Source organism: Ornithodoros turicata, unplaced genomic scaffold (genome assembly GCF_037126465.1).
Source record: "Ornithodoros turicata isolate Travis unplaced genomic scaffold, ASM3712646v1 Chromosome344, whole genome shotgun sequence".
In the NCBI taxonomy this organism is placed as follows: domain Eukaryota; kingdom Metazoa; phylum Arthropoda; class Arachnida; order Ixodida; family Argasidae; genus Ornithodoros; species Ornithodoros turicata.
Window position 1 is genome coordinate 64,619 of NW_026999362.1, and position 16,349 is coordinate 80,967.

General features: G+C 44.7%; 1 protein-coding gene across 1 annotated transcript; it reads left to right on the top strand.

The window, feature by feature from the left end:
- Window positions 1-14,379: 14,379 nt before the first annotated feature.
- On the top strand, window positions 14,380-15,603 carry LOC135373919 (uncharacterized). The gene has a single exon (XM_064606965.1). The coding sequence runs from the start codon at window positions 14,380-14,382 to the stop codon at window positions 15,601-15,603; it is 1,224 nt and encodes a 407-aa protein (XP_064463035.1).
- The last annotated feature ends 746 nt before the right edge of the window (window positions 15,604-16,349 follow it).

Below are 16,349 nucleotides of genomic sequence, written 5' to 3' on the forward strand. Positions count from 1 at the left end.
AGCCGCACGCTTAATTTCAAATCAAAGCATTTGGGATTCAGAGAATGACGCTACTTAGATCAGCCGTTCGTTTCCCACGTAGATACCGTTACTATACGTGTACTAGCCGCACGCTTAGTTTCAAATCAAAGCATTTGGGATTCAGAGAATAACGCTACTTCGATCAGCCGTTCGTTTCCCACGTAGATACCGTTAATATACGTGTATTAGCCGCACGCTTAATTTCAAATCAAAGCGTTTGGGATTCAGAGAATAACGCTAGTTCCATCAGCCGTTCGTTTCCCACGTAGATACCGTTACTATACGTGTACTAGCCGCACGCTTAATTTCAAATCAAAGCATTTGGGATTCAGAGAGTGACGCTAGTTCCATCACCTGTTCGTTTCCCACGTAGATACCGTTACTATACGTGTACTAGCCGCACGCTTAATTTCAAATCAAAGCATTTGTTATTCAGAGAATAACGCTACTTCGATGCGCCGTTCGTTTCCCACGTAGATACCGTTACTATACGTGTACTAGCCGCACGTATAATTTCAAATCAAAGCATTTGGGATTCAGAGAATGACGCTACTTCGATCCGCCGTTCGTTTCCCACGTAGATACCGTTACTATACGTGTACTAGCCGCACGCTTAATTTCAAATCAAAGCATTTGGGATTCAGAGAATGACGCTACTTCGAACAGCCGTTCGTTTCCCACGTAGATACCGTTACTATACGTGTACTAGCCGCACGCTTAATTTCAAATCAACGCATTTGGGATTCAGAGAATGACGCTAGTTCCATCAGCCGTTCGTTTCCCACTTAGATACCGTTACTATACGTGTACTAGCCGCACGCTTAATTTCAAATCAAAGCATTTGATTTCAGAGAATGACGCTAGTTCCATCAGCCGTTCGTTCCCCACATAGATACCGTTACTATACGTGTACTAGCCGCACGCTTAATTTCAAATCAAAGCATTTGGGATTCAGAGAGTGACGCTAGTTCCATCAGCCGTTCGTTTCCCACGTAGATACCGTTACTATACGTGTACTAGCCGCACGCTTAATTTCAAATCAAAGCATTTGGGATTCAGAGAATGACGCTAGTTCCATCAGACGTTCGTTTCCCACGTAGATACCGTTACTATACGTGTACTTGCCGCACGCTTAATTTCAAATCAGAGCATTTGGGATTCAGAGAATGACGCTAGTTCCATCCACCGTTCGTTTCCCACGTAGATACCGTTACTATACGTGTACTAGCCGCACGCTTAATTTCAAATCAAAGCATTTGGGATTCAGAGAACGACGCTAGTTCCATCAGCCGTTCGTTTCCCACGTAGATACCGTTACTATACTTGTACTAGCCGCACGCTTAATTTCAAATCAAAGCATTTGGGATTCAGAGAATGACGCTACTTAGATCAGCCGTTCGTTTCCCACGTAGATACCGTTACTATACGTGTACTAGCCGCACGCTTAGTTTCAAATCAAAGCATTTGGGATTCAGAGAAGAACGCTACTTCGATCAGCCGTTCGTTTCCCACGTAGATACCGTTACTATACGTGTATTAGCCGCACGCTTAATTTCAAATCAAAGCATTTGGGATTCAGAGAATAACGCTACTTAGATCAGCCGTTCGTTTCCCACGTAGATGCCGTTACTATACGTGTACTAGCAGCACGCTTAATTTCAAATCAAAGCATTTGGGATTCAGAGAATGACGCTACTTAGATCAGCCGTTCGTTTCCCAGGTAGATACCGTTACTATACGTGTACTAGCCGCACGCTTAATTTCAAATCAAAGCGTTTGGGATTCAGAGAATAACGCTAGTTCCATCAGCCGTTCGTTTCCCACGTAGATACCGTTACTATACGTGTACTAGCCGCTCGCTTAATTTCAAATCAAAGCATTGGGATTCAGAGAGTGACGCTAGTTCCATCAGCCGTTCGTTTCCCACGTAGATACCGTTACTATACGTGTACTAGCCGCACGCTTAATTTCAAATCAAAGCATTTGGGATTCAGAGAGTGACGCTAGTTCCATCAGCCGTTCGTTTCCCACGTAGATACCGTTACTATACGTGTACTAGCCGCACGCTTAATTTCAAATCAAAGCATTTGGGATTCAGAGAATGACGCTAGTTCCATCAGACGTTCGTTTCCCACGTAGATACCGTTACTATACGTGTACTTGCCGCACGCTTAATTTCAAATCAAGGCATTTGGGATTCAGAGAATGATGCTAGTTCCATCCGCCGTTCGTTTCCCACGTAGATACCGTCACTATACGTGTACTAGCCGCACGCTTAATTTCAAATCAAAGCATTTGGGATTCAGAGAATGACGCTACTTAGATCAGCCGTTCGTTTCCCACGTAGATACCGTTACTATACGTGTACTAGCCGCACTCTTAGTTTCAAATCAAAGCATTTGGGATTCAGAGAATAACGCTACTTCGATCAGCCGTTCGTTTCCCACGTAGATACCGTTAATATACGTGTATTAGCCGCACGCTTAATTTCAAATCAAAGCGTTTGGGATTCAGAGAATAACGCTAGTTCCATCAGCCGTTCGTTTCCCACGTAGATACCGTTACTATACGTGTACTAGCCGCACGCTTAATTTCAAATCAAAGCATTTGGGATTCAGAGAGTGACGCTAGTTCCATCACCTGTTCGTTTCCCACGTAGATACCGTTACTATACGTGTACTAGCCGCACGCTTAATTTCAAATCAAAGCATTTGTTATTCAGAGAATAACGCTACTTCGATGCGCCGTTCGTTTCCCACGTAGATACCGTTACTATACGTGTACTAGCCGCGCGTATAATTTCAAATCAAAGCATTTGGGATTCAGAGAATGACGCTACTTCGATCCGCCGTTCGTTTCCCACGTAGATACCGTTACTATACGTGTACTAGCCGCACGCTTAATTTCAAATCAAAGCATTTGGGATTCAGAGAATGACGCTACTTCGAACAGCCGTTCGTTTCCCACGTAGATACCGTTACTATACGTGTACTAGCCGCACGCTTAATTTCAAATCAACGCATTTGGGATTCAGAGAATGACGCTAGTTCCATCAGCCGTTCGTTTCCCACTTAGATACCGTTACTATACGTGTATTAGCCGCACGCTTAATTTCAAATCAAAGCGTTTAGGATTCAGAGAATAACGCTAGTTCCATCAGCCGTTCGTTTCCCACGTAGATACCGTTACTATACGTGTACTAGCCGCACGGGTAATTTCAAATCAAAGCATTTGATTTCAGAGAATGACGCTAGTTCCATCAGCCGTTCGTTTCCCACGTAGATACCGTTACTATACGTGTACTAGCCGCACGCTTAATTTCAAATCAAAGCATTTGGGATTCAGAGAATGACGCTAGTTCCATCAGCCGTTCGTTTCCCACGTAGATACCGTTACTATACGTGTACTAGCCGCACGCTTAATTTCAAATCAACGCATTTGGGATTCAGAGAATGACGCTAGTTCCATCAGCCGTTCGTTTCCCACTTAGATACCGTTACTATACGTGTATTAGCCGCACGCTTAATTTCAAATCAAAGCGTTTAGGATTCAGAGAATAACGCTAGTTCCATCAGCCGTTCGTTTCCCACGTAGATACCGTTACTATACGTGTACTAGCCGCACGGGTAATTTCAAATCAAAGCATTTGATTTCAGAGAATGACGCTAGTTCCATCAGCCGTTCGTTTCCCACGTAGATACCGTTACTATACGTGTACTAGCCGCACGCTTAATTTCAAATCAAAGCATTTGATTTCAGAGAATGACGCTAGTTCCATCAGCCGTTCGTTTCCCACGTAGATACCGTTACTATACGTGTACTAGCCGCACGCTTAATTTCAAATCAAAGCATTTGATTTCAGAGAATGACGGTAGTTCCATCAGCCGTTCGTTTCCCACATAAATACCGTTACTATACGTGTACTAGCCGCACGCTTAATTTCAAATCAAAGCATTTGGGATTCAGAGAATGACGCTAGTTCCATCAGCCGTTCGTTTCCCACGTAGATACCGTTACTATACGTGTACTAGCCGCACGCTTAATTTCAAATCAAAGCATTTGGGATTCAGAGAATGACGCTAGTTCCATCAGACGTTCGTTTCCCACGTAGATACCGTTACTATACGTGTACTTGCCGCACGCTTAATTTCAAATCAGAGCATTTGGGATTCAGAGAATGACGCTAGTTCCATCCACCGTTCGTTTCCCACGTAGATCCCGTTACTATACGTGTACTAGCCGCACGCTTAATTTCAAATCAAAGCATTTCGGATTCAGAGAATGACGCTACTTCAATCAGCCGTTCGTTTCCCACGTAGATACCGTTACTATACGTGTACTTGCCGCACGCTTAATTTCAAATCAAGGCATTTGGGATTCAGAGAATGATGCTAGTTCCATCCGCCGTTCGTTTCCCACGTAGATACCGTCACTATACGTGTACTAGCCGCACGCTTAATTTCAAATCAAAGCATTTGGGATTCAGAGAATGACGCTACTTAGATCAGCCGTTCGTTTCCCACGTAGATACCGTTACTATACGTGTACTAGCCGCACGCTTAGTTTCAAATCAAAGCATTTGGGATTCAGAGAATAACGCTACTTCGATCAGCCGTTCGTTTCCCACGTAGATACCGTTAATATACGTGTATTAGCCGCACGCTTAATTTCAAATCAAAGCGTTTGGGATTCAGAGAATAACGCTAGTTCCATCAGCCGTTCGTTTCCCACGTAGATACCGTTACTATACGTGTACTAGCCGCACGCTTAATTTCAAATCAAAGCATTTGGGATTCAGAGAGTGACGCTAGTTCCATCACCTGTTCGTTTCCCACGTAGATACCGTTACTATACGTGTACTAGCCGCACGCTTAATTTCAAATCAAAGCATTTGGTATTCAGAAAATAACGCTACTTCGATGCGCCGTTCGTTTCCCACGTAGATACCGTTACTATACGTGTACTAGCCGCACGTATAATTTCAAATCAAAGCATTTGGGATTCAGAGAATGACGCTACTTCGATCCGCCGTTCGTTTCCCACGTAGATACCGTTACTATACGTGTACTAGCCGCACGCTTAATTTCAAATCAAAGCATTTGGGATTCAGAGAATGACGCTACTTCGAACAGCCGTTCGTTTCCCACGTAGATACCGTTACTATACGTGTACTAGCCGCACGCTTAATTTCAAATCAACGCATTTGGGATTCAGAGAATGACGCTAGTTCCATCAGCCATTCGTTTCCCACTTAGATACCGTTACTATACGTGTATTAGCCGCACGCTTAATTTCAAATCAAAGCGTTTAGGATTCAGAGAATAACGCTAGTTCCATCAGCCGTTCGTTTCCCACGTAGATACCGTTACTATACGTGTACTAGCCGCACGGGTAATTTCAAATCAAAGCATTTGATTTCAGAGAATGACGCTAGTTCCATCAGCCGTTCGTTTCCCACGTAGATACCGTTACTATACGTGTACTAGCCGCACGCTTAATTTCAAATCAAAGCATTTGGGATTCAGAGAATGACGCTAGTTCCATCAGCCGTTCGTTTCCCACGTAGATACCGTTACTATACGTGTACTAGCCGCACGCTTAATTTCAAATCAACGCATTTGGGATTCAGAGAATGACGCTAGTTCCATCAGCCGTTCGTTTCCCACTTAGATACCGTTACTATACGTGTATTAGCCGCACGCTTAATTTCAAATCAAAGCGTTTAGGATTCAGAGAATAACGCTAGTTCCATCAGCCGTTCGTTTCCCACGTAGATACCGTTACTATACGTGTACTAGCCGCACGGGTAATTTCAAATCAAAGCATTTGATTTCAGAGAATGACGCTAGTTCCATCAGCCGTTCGTTTCCCACGTAGATACCGTTACTATACGTGTACTAGCCGCACGCTTAATTTCAAATCAAAGCATTTGATTTCAGAGAATGACGCTAGTTCCATCAGCCGTTCGTTTCCCACGTAGATACCGTTACTATACGTGTACTAGCCGCACGCTTAATTTCAAATCAAAGCATTTGATTTCAGAGAATGACGGTAGTTCCATCAGCCGTTCGTTTCCCACATAAATACCGTTACTATACGTGTACTAGCCGCACGCTTAATTTCAAATCAAAGCATTTGGGATTCAGAGAATGACGCTAGTTCCATCAGCCGTTCGTTTCCCACGTAGATACCGTTACTATACGTGTACTAGCCGCACGCTTAATTTCAAATCAAAGCATTTGATTTCAGAGAATGACGCTAGTTCCATCAGCCGTTCGTTTCCCACGTAGATGCCGTTACTATACGTGTACTAGCCGCACGCTTACTTTCAAATCAAAGCCTTTGATTTCAGAGAACGACGCTAGTTCCATCAGCCGTTCGTTTCCCACGTAGATGCCGTTACTATACGTGTACTAGCCGCACGCTTAATTTCAAATCAAAGCATTTGGGATTCAGAGAGTGACGCTAGTTCCATCAGCCGTTCGTTTCCCACGTAGATACCGTTACTATACATGTACTAGCCGCACGCTTAATTTCAAATCAAAGCATTTGGGATTCAGAGAATAACGCTACTTCGATCAGCCGTTCGTTTCCCATGTAGATACCGTTACTATACGTGTACTAGCCGCACGCTTAATTTCAAATCAAAGCATTTGGGATTCAGAGAATGACGCTACTTAGATCAGCCGTTCGTTTCCCACGTAGATACCGTTACTATACGTGTACTAGCCGCACGCTTAATTTCAAATCAAAGCGTTTGGGATTCAGAGAATGACGCTAGTTCCATCAGCCGTTCGTTTCCCACGTAGATACCGTTACTATACGTGTACTAGCCGCTCGCTTAATTTCAAATCAAAGCATTGGGATTCAGAGAGTGACGCTAGTTCCATCAGCCGTTCGTTTCCCACGTAGATACCTTTACTATACGTGTACTAGCCGCACGCTTAATTTCAAATCAAAGCATTTGGGATTCAGAGAATGACGCTAGTTCCATCCGCCGTTCGTTTCCCACGTAGATACCGTTACTATACGTGTACTAGCCGCACGCTTAATTTCAAATCAAAGCATTTGGGATTCAGAGAATAACGCTACTTCGATCAGCCGTTCGTTTCCCACGTAGATACTGTTACTATACGTGTACTAGGCGCAAGCTTAATTTCAAATCAAAGCGTTTGGGATTCAGAGAATGACGCTAGTTCCATCAGCCGTTCGTTTCCCACGTAGATACCGTTACTATACGTGTACTAGCCGCACGCTTAATTTCAAATCAAAGCATTTGGGATTCAGAGAATGACGCTAGTTCCATCAGCCGTTCGTTTCCCACGTAGATACCGTTACTATACGTGTACTAGCCGCACGCTTAATTTCAAATCAAAGCATTTGGGATTCAGAGAATGACGCTAGTTCCATCAGCCGTTCGTTTCCTACGTAGATACCGTTACTATACGTGTACTAGCCGTACGCTTAATTTCAAATCAAAGCATTTGGGATTCAGAGAATGACGCTAGTTCCATCAGCCGTTCGTTTCCCACGTAGATACCGTTACTATACGTGTATTAGCCGCACGCTTAATTTCAAATCAAAGTATTGGGATTCAGAGAATGACGCTAGTACCAACCGCCGTTCGTTTCCTACGTAGATACCGTTACTATACGTGTACTAGCCGCACGCTTAATTTCAAATCAAAGCGTTTGGGATTCAGAGAATGACGCTAGTTCCATCAGCCGTTCGTTTCCCACGTAGATACCTTTACTATACGTGTACTAGCCGCACGCTTAATTTTAAATCAAAGCATTTGGGATTCAGAGAGTGACGCTAGTTCCATCAGCCGTTCGTTTCCCACGTAGATACCGTTACTATACGTGTACTAGCCGCACGCTTAATTTCAAATCAAAGCATTTGATTTCAGAGAATGACGCTAGTTCCATCAGCCGTTCGTTCGCCACATAGATACCGTTACTATACGTGTACTAGCCGCACGCTTAATTTCAAATCAAAGCATTTGGGATTCAGAGAGTGACGCTAGTTCCATCAGACGTTCGTTTCCCACGTAGATACCGTTACTATACGTGTACTTGCCGCACGCTTAATTTCAAATCAGAGCATTTGGGATTCAGAGAATGACGCTAGTTCCATCCACCGTTCGTTTCCCACGTAGATCACGTTACTATACGTGTACTAGCCGCACGCTTAATTTCAAATCAAAGCATTTGGGATTCAGAGAACGACGCTAGTTCCATCAGCCGTTCGTTTCCCACGTAGATACCGTTACTATACTTGTACTAGCCGCACACTTAATTTCAAATCAAAGCATTTGGGATTCAGAGAATAACGCTACTTAGATCAGCCGTTCGTTTCCCACGTAGATACCGTTACTATACGTGTACTAGCCGCACGCTTAGTTTCAAATCAAAGCATTTGGGAATCAGAGAATAACGCTACTTCGATCAGCCGTTCGTTTCCCACGTAGATACCGTTACTATACGTGTATTAGCCGCACGCTTAATTTCAAATCAAAGCGTTTGGGATTCAGAGAATAACGCTAGTTCCATCAGCCGTTCGTTTCCCACGTAGATACCGTTACTATACGTGTACTAGCCGCACGCTTAATTTCAAATCAAAGCATTTGGGATTCAGAGAGTGACGCTAGTTCCATCACCTGTTCGTTTCCCACGTAGATACCGTTACTATACGTGTACTAGCCGCACGCTTAATTTCAAATCAAAGCGTTTGGGATTCAGAGAATGACGCTAGTTCCATCAGCTGTTCGTTTCCCACGTAGATACCTTTACTATACGTGTACTAGCCGCACGCTTAATTTTAAATCAAAGCATTTGGGATTCAGAGAATGACGCTAGTTCCATCAGCCGTTCGTTTCCCACGTAGATACCGTTACTATACGTGTACTAGCCGCACGCTTAATTTCAAATCAAAGCATTTGATTTCAGAGAATGACGCTAGTTCCATCAGCCGTTCGTTCCCCACATAGATACCGTTACTATACGTGTACTAGCCGCACGCTTAATTTCAAATCAAAGCATTTGGGATTCAGAGAGTGACGCTAGTTCCATCAGCCGTTCGCTTCCCACGTAGATACCGTTACTATACGTGTAGTAGCCGCACGCTTAATTTCAAATCAAAGCATTTGGGATTCAGAGAATGACGCTAGTTCCATCAGACGTTCGTTTCCCACGTAGATACCGTTACTATACGTGTACTTGCCGCACGCTTAATTTCAAATCAGAGCATTTGGGATTCAGAGAATGACGCTAGTTCCATCCACCGTTCGTTTCCCACGTAGATCACGTTACTATACGTGTACTAGCCGCACGCTTAATTTCAAATCAAAGCATTTGGGATTCAGAGAACGACGCTAGTTCCATCAGCCGTTCGTTTCCCACGTAGATACCGTTACTATACTTGTACTAGCCGCACACTTAATTTCAAATCAAAGCATTTGGGATTCAGAGAATGACGCTACTTAGATCAGCCGTTCGTTTCCCACGTAGATACCGTTACTATACGTGTACTAGCCGCACGCTTAGTTTCAAATCAAAGCATTTGGGATTCAGAGAAGAACGCTACTTCGATCAGCCGTTCGTTTCCCACGTAGATACCGTTACTATACGTGTATTAGCCGCACGCTTAATTTCAAATCAAAGCATTTGGGATTCAGAGAATAACGCTACTTAGATCAGCCGTTCGTTTCCCACGTAGATGCCGTTACTATACGTGTACTAGCAGCACGCTTAATTTCAAATCAAAGCATTTGGGATTCAGAGAATGACGCTACTTAGATCAGCCGTTCGTTTCCCAGGTAGATACCGTTACTATACGTGTACTAGCCGCACGCTTAATTTCAAATCAAAGCGTTTGGGATTCAGAGAATAACGCTAGTTCCATCAGCCGTTCGTTTCCCACGTAGATACCGTTACTATACGTGTACTAGCCGCTCGCTTAATTTCAAATCAAAGCATTGGGATTCAGAGAGTGACGCTAGTTCCATCAGCCGTTCGTTTCCCACGTAGATACCTTTACTATACGTGTACTAGCCGCACGCTTAATTTCAAATCAAACCATTGGGATTCAGAGAGTGACGCTAGTTCCATCAGCCGTTCGTTTCCCACGTAGATACCGTTACTATACGTGTACTAGCCGCACGCTTAATTTCAAATCAAAGCATTTGGGATTCAGAGAGTGACGCTAGTTCCATCAGCCGTTCGTTTCCCACGTAGATACCGTTACTATACGTGTACTAGCCGCACGCTTAATTTCAAATCAAAGCATTTGGGATTCAGAGAATGACGCTAGTTCCATCAGACGTTCGTTTCCCACGTAGATACCGTTACTATACGTGTACTTGCCGCACGCTTAATTTCAAATCAGAGCATTTGGGATTCAGAGAATGACGCTAGTTCCATCCACCGTTCGTTTCCCACGTAGATCCCGTTACTATACGTGTACTAGCCGCACGCTTAATTTCAAATCAAAGCATTTCGGATTCAGAGAATGACGCTACTTCAATCAGCCGTTCGTTTCCCACGTAGATACCGTTACTATACGTGTACTTGCCGCACGCTTAATTTCAAATCAAGGCATTTGGGATTCAGAGAATGATGCTAGTTCCATCCGCCGTTCGTTTCCCACGTAGATACCGTCACTATACGTGTACTAGCCGCACGCTTAATTTCAAATCAAAGCATTTGGGATTCAGAGAATGACGCTACTTAGATCAGCCGTTCGTTTCCCACGTAGATACCGTTACTATACGTGTACTAGCCGCACGCTTAGTTTCAAATCAAAGCATTTGGGATTCAGAGAATAACGCTACTTCGATCAGCCGTTCGTTTCCCACGTAGATACCGTTAATATACGTGTATTAGCCGCACGCTTAATTTCAAATCAAAGCGTTTGGGATTCAGAGAATAACGCTAGTTCCATCAGCCGTTCGTTTCCCACGTAGATACCGTTACTATACGTGTACTAGCCGCACGCTTAATTTCAAATCAAAGCATTTGGGATTCAGAGAGTGACGCTAGTTCCATCACCTGTTCGTTTCCCACGTAGATACCGTTACTATACGTGTACTAGCCGCACGCTTAATTTCAAATCAAAGCATTTGTTATTCAGAGAATAACGCTACTTCGATGCGCCGTTCGTTTCCCACGTAGATACCGTTACTATACGTGTACTAGCCGCACGTATAATTTCAAATCAAAGCATTTGGGATTCAGAGAATGACGCTACTTCGATCCGCCGTTCGTTTCCCACGTAGATACCGTTACTATACGTGTACTAGCCGCACGCTTAATTTCAAATCAAAGCATTTGGGATTCAGAGAATGACGCTACTTCGAACAGCCGTTCGTTTCCCACGTAGATACCGTTACTATACGTGTACTAGCCGCACGCTTAATTTCAAATCAACGCATTTGGGATTCAGAGAATGACGCTACTTCCATCAGCCGTTCGTTTCCCACTTAGATACCGTTACTATACGTGTATTAGCCGCACGCTTAATTTCAAATCAAAGCGTTTAGGATTCAGAGAATAACGCTAGTTCCATCAGCCATTCGTTTCCCACGTAGATACCGTTACTATACGTGTACTAGCCGCACGGGTAATTTCAAATCAAAGCATTTGATTTCAGAGAATGACGCTAGTTCCATCAGCCGTTCGTTTCTCACGTAGATACCGTTACTATACGTGTACTAGCCGCACGCTTAATTTCAAATCAAAGCATTTGGGATTCAGAGAATGACGCTAGTTCCATCAGCCGTTCGTTTCCCACGTAGATACCGTTACTATACGTGTACTAGCCGCACGCTTAATTTCAAATCAACGCATTTGGGATTCAGAGAATGACGCTACTTCGAACAGCCGTTCGTTTCCCACGTAGATACCGTTACTATACGTGTACTAGCCGCACGCTTAATTTCAAATCAACGCATTTGGGATTCAGAGAATGACGCTAGTTCCATCAGCCGTTCGTTTCCCACTTAGATACCGTTACTATACGTGTATTAGCCGCACGCTTAATTTCAAATCAAAGCGTTTAGGATTCAGAGAATAACGCTAGTTCCATCAGCCGTTCGTTTCCCACGTAGATACCGTTACTATACGTGTACTAGCCGCACGGGTAATTTCAAATCAAAGCATTTGATTTCAGAGAATGACGCTAGTTCCATCAGCCGTTCGTTTCCCACGTAGATACCGTTACTATACGTGTACTAGCCGCACGCTTAATTTCAAATCAAAGCATTTGGGATTCAGAGAATGACGCTAGTTCCATCAGCCGTTCGTTTCCCACGTAGATACCGTTACTATACGTGTACTAGCCGCACGCTTAATTTCAAATCAACGCATTTGGGATTCAGAGAATGACGCTAGTTCCATCAGCCGTTCGTTTCCCACTTAGATACCGTTACTATACGTGTATTAGCCGCACGCTTAATTTCAAATCAAAGCGTTTAGGATTCAGAGAATAACGCTAGTTCCATCAGCCGTTCGTTTCCCACGTAGATACCGTTACTATACGTGTACTAGCCGCACGGGTAATTTCAAATCAAAGCATTTGATTTCAGAGAATGACGCTAGTTCCATCAGCCGTTCGTTTCCCACGTAGATACCGTTACTATACGTGTACTAGCCGCACGCTTAATTTCAAATCAAAGCATTTGATTTCAGAGAATGACGCTAGTTCCATCAGCCGTTCGTTTCCCACGTAGATACCGTTACTATACGTGTACTAGCCGCACGCTTAATTTCAAATCAAAGCATTTGATTTCAGAGAATGACGGTAGTTCCATCAGCCGTTCGTTTCCCACATAAATACCGTTACTATACGTGTACTAGCCGCACGCTTAATTTCAAATCAAAGCATTTGGGATTCAGAGAATGACGCTAGTTCCATCAGCCGTTCGTTTCCCACGTAGATACCGTTACTATACGTGTACTAGCCGCACGCTTAATTTCAAATCAAAGCATTTGATTTCAGAGAATGACGCTAGTTCCATCAGCCGTTCGTTTCCCACGTAGATGCCGTTACTATACGTGTACTAGCCGCACGCTTACTTTCAAATCAAAGCCTTTGATTTCAGAGAACGACGCTAGTTCCATCAGCCGTTCGTTTCCCACGTAGATGCCGTTACTATACGTGTACTAGCCGCACGCTTAATTTCAAATCAAAGCATTTGGGATTCAGAGAGTGACGCTAGTTCCATCAGCCGTTCGTTTCCCGCGTAGATACCGTTACTATACGTGTACTAGCCGCACGCTTAATTTCAAATCAAAGCATTTGGGATTAAGAGAGTGACGCTAGTTCCATCAGCCGTTCGTTTCCCGCGTAGATACCGTTACTATACGTGTACTAGCCGCACGCTTAATTTCAAATCAAAGCATTTGGGATTAAGAGAGTGACGCTAGTTCCATCAGCCGTTCGTTTCCCACGTAGATACCGTTACTATACGTGTACTAGCCGCACGCTTAATTTCAAATCAAAGCATTTGGGATTCAGAGAATGACGCTACTTAGATCAGCCGTTCGTTTCCCACGTAGATACCGTTACTATACGTGTACTAGCCGCACGCTGAATTTCAAATCAAAGCATTTGGGATTCAGAGAATGACGCTACTTAGATCAGCCGTTCGTTTCCCACGTAGATACCGTTACTATACGTGTACTAGCCGCACGCTTAATTTCAAATCAAAGCATTTGGGATTCAGAGAATGACGCTACTTCGATCAGCCGTTCGTTTCCCACGTAGATACCGTTACTATACGTGTACTAGCCGCACTCTTAATTTCAAATCAAAGCATTTGGGATTCAGAGAATGACGCTACTTAGATTAGCCGTTCGTTCCCGGCGTCGGGAATTTGGCGCCCCCATCGCCCGGCAGCAGCCGCAGTAGCCCCCTCCTGCACCAACGGTTGGGTCGCCGCAGGAGGGAGACCCCCACGTATAGCTGTGCGTGGCTTTCCCGTGTCTGGGGAAAAGGGGATCCTGGCGGTTGAGTGGACTCGGAGGTTGTTTTGGACCCTTCGGGGTCCCTCCGGGAAAGCAATACACCGCTTTGGCCCCTGCTTCTCATAGTCGGGTGGTCCTGGAAGGCCCGGCCAGGATTATTCAGCTAGTCGCCATCTTCCTTTTCATTACTTTCTCTTGCTTGGTCTCCTTCCTTCTCTCCTTTCTTCTTTTCACCTTCTTTGGCGGCAAGGGTCAACCTTGGGCAGTCTTTCACTCTCCAGAAGCTGCACTAGAGTATAGTGCAGGGGAAGTGTTAACGTGCAGACCGTACGTTCCCCTGGTTGGGCTCGGTGGTGGGCGGCACCCCACTGCACTGAATTACATACATATCTTTATGGATTCAGCCAGCACAAAAAATCAAGATCGACCCTTGAAAAGGGGTCGCACCGATAGAGTTAGACTTGATGTCGTAAGTTTAAACCCGGAACCCTGGTTCCCCAAAGTACTTGTGATAAAATCGGACAATGAATCCAAACCTCTTGCGAAAATATCACCATTTCTAGTAGCAAAGGAACTAGAGAAACTTCTAGGCAAGTCTTACAATGCTAAAAAGCTAAACACTGGGGATCTTCAGGTTGAAGTCCACACAAAACAACAGAGTACCGCACTCCAAGGAGTGAAACAGGTTGGTGACATCAAAGTTACGGTCACAACACACCGCACCTTAAACATAGTGAAAGGTGTGATATCCGAGGATGAACTCCTTTCTTGTTCGGAAGCAGAGATAGAGGAAGGATTGAAGGATCAAGGGGTTGTATGTGCAAAGCGCATTGTAATGAGAAGGGATGGTAACGAAATCCAAACAAAGCACGTAATACTCTCTTTTCAGCTACACACACTCCCGTCAGAGATCAAAGCTGGCTACATTAACTGTCGTGTACGACCATTCATTCCAAACCCCAGACGATGCTTTAAATGTCAACGTTTCGGCCACAGCTCCCAGATGTGTCGCGGACAACAAGCTTGCCCAAAGTGTGCCGGTAATGACCACACGCCGGAGTCATGTAGCAAAGAATGTCACTGTGTCAATTGTCAAGGCAGCCATCCGGCATATTCGAGGTCATGCCCACGCTGGAAAGACGAAAAAGATATACTTAGAATCAGGACCGAACAAAAACTGACGTACAAGGCAGCAAAAGCACAGCTGGACTTTCAAAAGAGAGGAACGTTTTCTGAGGTGGTGCGTAGGGGAGTGGCACCACTCAGAGTATCCGTGGAGACCCAAACTTGTGGGCCTCCACTCCACACTCCCCATACACAAGAAACGTCTGCGGAGAGTTCGCCTCCGCCGGCTCCCGCCACAATCTCTACGGAGGTTGATGGCACGTTTTCAGTCTGGGTTGGGCTCACTGGGAGCTCATCCCAGACTGCCACACGCGCAATGGAGCTTGACGATGATGACTGCATGTCGCAGAAATCATCGTCAAGTCTTCCAAGTACACTGGACCAGAGAGCTCCTTCCCAAGGGAAGGAGCAAAGAGAAAAACATGGAGGTCGAGGTAGAGGCAAGTCAAAGGATAAACAGAGGCCCCCCCCGCCAAGGGTCACACCCCCTTAACACACAATGTACAGAGTCGCTCTGCTCTTTCCAATTTCCATTCTAATTATGGGACAGGTATTCCTTCAGTGGAACTGTCGAGGCCTCTACAGTAACATTGATGATGTACACGATCTTTTTGAAAAGTACAGAGCTGTCTGTTTCTGCCTACAAGAAACATACCTACACGAAAAACACTTAAATCCTTTCCGCAGACATAATATTTTCAGGAAGGACCGGACAGACAGCGCACGTGCATCCGGTGGTGTGGCTGTAGTCCTTCCACAGTGCATACCTGCAAAACACTTTCCACTCGTTACAGACTTGGAGGCAGTAGCAGTCGAAGCGTGCCTCGACAGGACTCTCACGGTATGTTCACTGTACCTGCCCCCATCAGTGGTAATAGAGCAAAGAGATTTTGAAGACTTATGCAATCAACTTCCCCAGCCGTTTATGATTTTAGGCGACTTGAATGCCCACAATCCTTTGTGGGGAAGTTCAAAACTAGATGCACGGGGGAAAATGTTGGAGAGGGTCCTCCTTTCGGGGTCACTCTGTCTTCTGAATACTGGGCTACCTACTTATGTGAACGCTTCAACACAAACTTTTTCTTGCATAGACATTTCACTATGCAGCCCATCCATTTTCCAGTTTCTTGACTGGACAGTCGAACAGAATCCTCGGGGGAGTGATCACTTCCCTGTAGTCTTACATTTCCGAGGCCCTACAAACAGTCTCATGACACGACCACCACGGTGGAAACTGTC

Excerpts from the sequence above, each read along its gene's own strand:
- LOC135373919 (XM_064606965.1), top strand. The coding sequence starts at position 14,380 with ATGGATTCAGCCAGCACAAAAAATCAAGATCGACCCTTGAAAAGGGGT.